This window comes from Drosophila miranda, chromosome XR, assembly GCF_003369915.1.
Source record: "Drosophila miranda strain MSH22 chromosome XR, D.miranda_PacBio2.1, whole genome shotgun sequence".
Lineage (NCBI taxonomy): Eukaryota > Metazoa > Arthropoda > Insecta > Diptera > Drosophilidae > Drosophila > Drosophila miranda.
Genome location: NC_046674.1, coordinates 5325358 through 5327810, shown reverse-complemented (window position 1 = coordinate 5327810; position 2453 = coordinate 5325358). Strand labels below are relative to the sequence as shown.

Genomic DNA, 2453 nt, shown 5'->3' with positions numbered 1-2453 from the left:
TATATTTGCCCACGATAAAAGACGAATAAAATATTTGCGTCATACATAATACGATCAATTAATTTTACTCTTTGCGAAGGCAAATACATCTAACCCCAAGAAACATGTATATAAGAAATGGAATAAGTCCCGGATCAAGGAAATAATATTTTTTAGGTTCCCCTATTCAGGTCAAAATCATTCATTGGAAGTTCGTAAAACCGGACAGAAATGTAGTGAGAGTAGAACAGTGAAAAAGAGATAGAGAGGCATAGCAAAGCATGTGGCTTCTTTAATTCTTACACGCACACATATTCGCATACCTACATATAGTACATGTTTGTTTGTGTTTGTCTGTGGAAAAAGTTGCACATAAGTTTCCCCGTCGGCTTTTTGTTGCTTTTGTTAATTTAACTTGTTGTTGCTAGTGTGTTTTTGCTGTTGCTGTGAGAGTTATGGTTATTTTTGCTGCTATTACCATTATTGTTGATGGTGTCAGACCGCCAGCCTTGCCCCTACCTACCCCTACCAATACCCCGTACCATTATTCTGAAAGAGGGTAATAAAACTTGAGCTGAACAGACCTAAAGTCAAATTATATTAGCAAGTGCTGAAAGGTTATACAATTAGTGACCTCCTTGAGTATATTGTGCCAGTCATGGAAGTGTCTGTGTGAAATATAGAGAAAAAGCAGGCGAACGTCGAAAGCATCAAAAAGTTCGTTCTTGTTCAAGCGAACTAGAAATATTCATCAGCTCAACAGTCAATACAACAACATCTAGCTTTAGGCCTCCAAACCTGACCAAAAGACAAGCGCCCCATCGTGGCAACCATGTCCCAGCTCACGAGGCTCATTGGGCATGGTGCACAGCAGCGCTCATTTGATCGATTTTTGTCGTATAGCTTGACTACGAAATCCAACGCAAGATGCCTTTTCGATGGTATCATCTGGAGCCGGAGAAACCGCGACCTGGCACCTCCCCAGTGGACGACAACGGCAGCCACACGATATCTTCCAAGCCCGTGGCTGTTCACAAGAAAAAAATGCATTAGCCAAAAGTCCGCACAGCCGACCCCAGCACCAGTTGCCACCAACAACTCAGATATCAAGGCTTCTTCCACAATGGCCACCGACCTCTTTGGGGATGCAGCCAACATGGGGCTGTTCGCAAGGTTCAAGCACATGTACAAGCAGTATTGGTATGTGCTGATCCCGGTCCATTGCGTAACCTCGGTCGGCTGGTTCGGCGGCTTCTACTATCTGTCGAAGTGGTAAGCTTTGAAGACTTCCCGAAACTCTGGATTCTCAGTGATGGTTTGTGTCTTGTCTTGTCTCGTCTTAGCGGAGTGGATGTGCCCTCGCTGCTGCAGTACATGCATCTTAGCATCTTATCCCATTCCGATATGGGACACTATGCCATCGCTTTTCTGTGCTATAAAGTGGCCACTCCCTTACGATACGCTCTCACCTTGGGCGGCACCACGGTGTCCATCAGGTATCTGGTGCAATGGGGCCTCATCAAGCCGATTCCCACCAAGAACGAACTGATTAAGAAGTACGAGGAAAAGAAGGCAACGCGCGCTAGTGCCAAGGCGGAAAAGGACAAAAAAGATGGGACCGAATGATCGTTTGAAAGCGGCAATGCTGCCCTTTGGCACCACGCCTAGAGCCTTGCAAAATCTTAAATATTTTGTTTATTTTATATATTTTGCATAGTTCTCTGTTTGAGGTCGCCCCAGAGGCAATAACAGACACACCTTCCCAGTCACTCACACACACACACACATACATATCTACACACCCACACTGCTCGCGGCAGCAAATAAAACATAGTAGTTATATTTTTGTAGATTTAAGAGTGAGTTGTCGCAAAACAATAACTTAAATAACGAAAACCAATGTTTGGCTTTGCTCCGCAACAGATACAAATATTAATAAAGGGCTAACCGTATATATCTTTTTAATTAATGCCACTTTAAAATACAAGTAAAATAATTCAGTCAAGTTACTTTAAAACCGAGAAAAATTTTAAAACAAATACTTTTTAAAAATAACAAGAAAAACTGAACGGTAATAAAAACCGAAATTCATTCAATTTTGGAGACCAAGTCTACCAGAAAAAAATTGTTTAATGGCGTCAGATTTTTATTTACATTCCCATTATATTAAAAAATATTTTATTAGGTCTCGCGCTTGTCTCCCTCTTACCCCAAAATGGAAAAAAACTATTAAAAGCTGATTTTTCTTTTGGCATCTCATTGAATAATACGAAATTCTTGAACGTTGCGGTGGTCCCTTGCCAGGATAGATGGATCCAGAACTCACTCGCATATCTTAAAGTCTGTTAAAATCATAGCTTTAAATCAGTATCATTTAGTATAGTCCACTCATTAGTCGACATTGCTCCCCTTGTGGCGCCGCACCCCCTCGCGACAAACATGCCACTTGGTTCAGTAGGACTTTTGGCAGCGTC

General features: G+C 41.9%; 1 protein-coding gene across 1 annotated transcript; it reads left to right on the top strand.

The window, feature by feature from the left end:
• Positions 1–669: 669 nt before the first annotated feature.
• On the top strand, positions 670–1907 carry LOC108165429 (uncharacterized protein C18orf19 homolog A-like). The gene is made up of 2 exons (XM_033387392.1): positions 670–1251; positions 1323–1907. Exons 1-2 carry the CDS (start codon positions 812–814, stop codon positions 1603–1605), a joined length of 723 nt encoding a protein of 240 aa, XP_033243283.1. The 5' UTR covers positions 670–811; the 3' UTR covers positions 1606–1907.
• Positions 1908–2453: the final 546 nt, after the last annotated feature.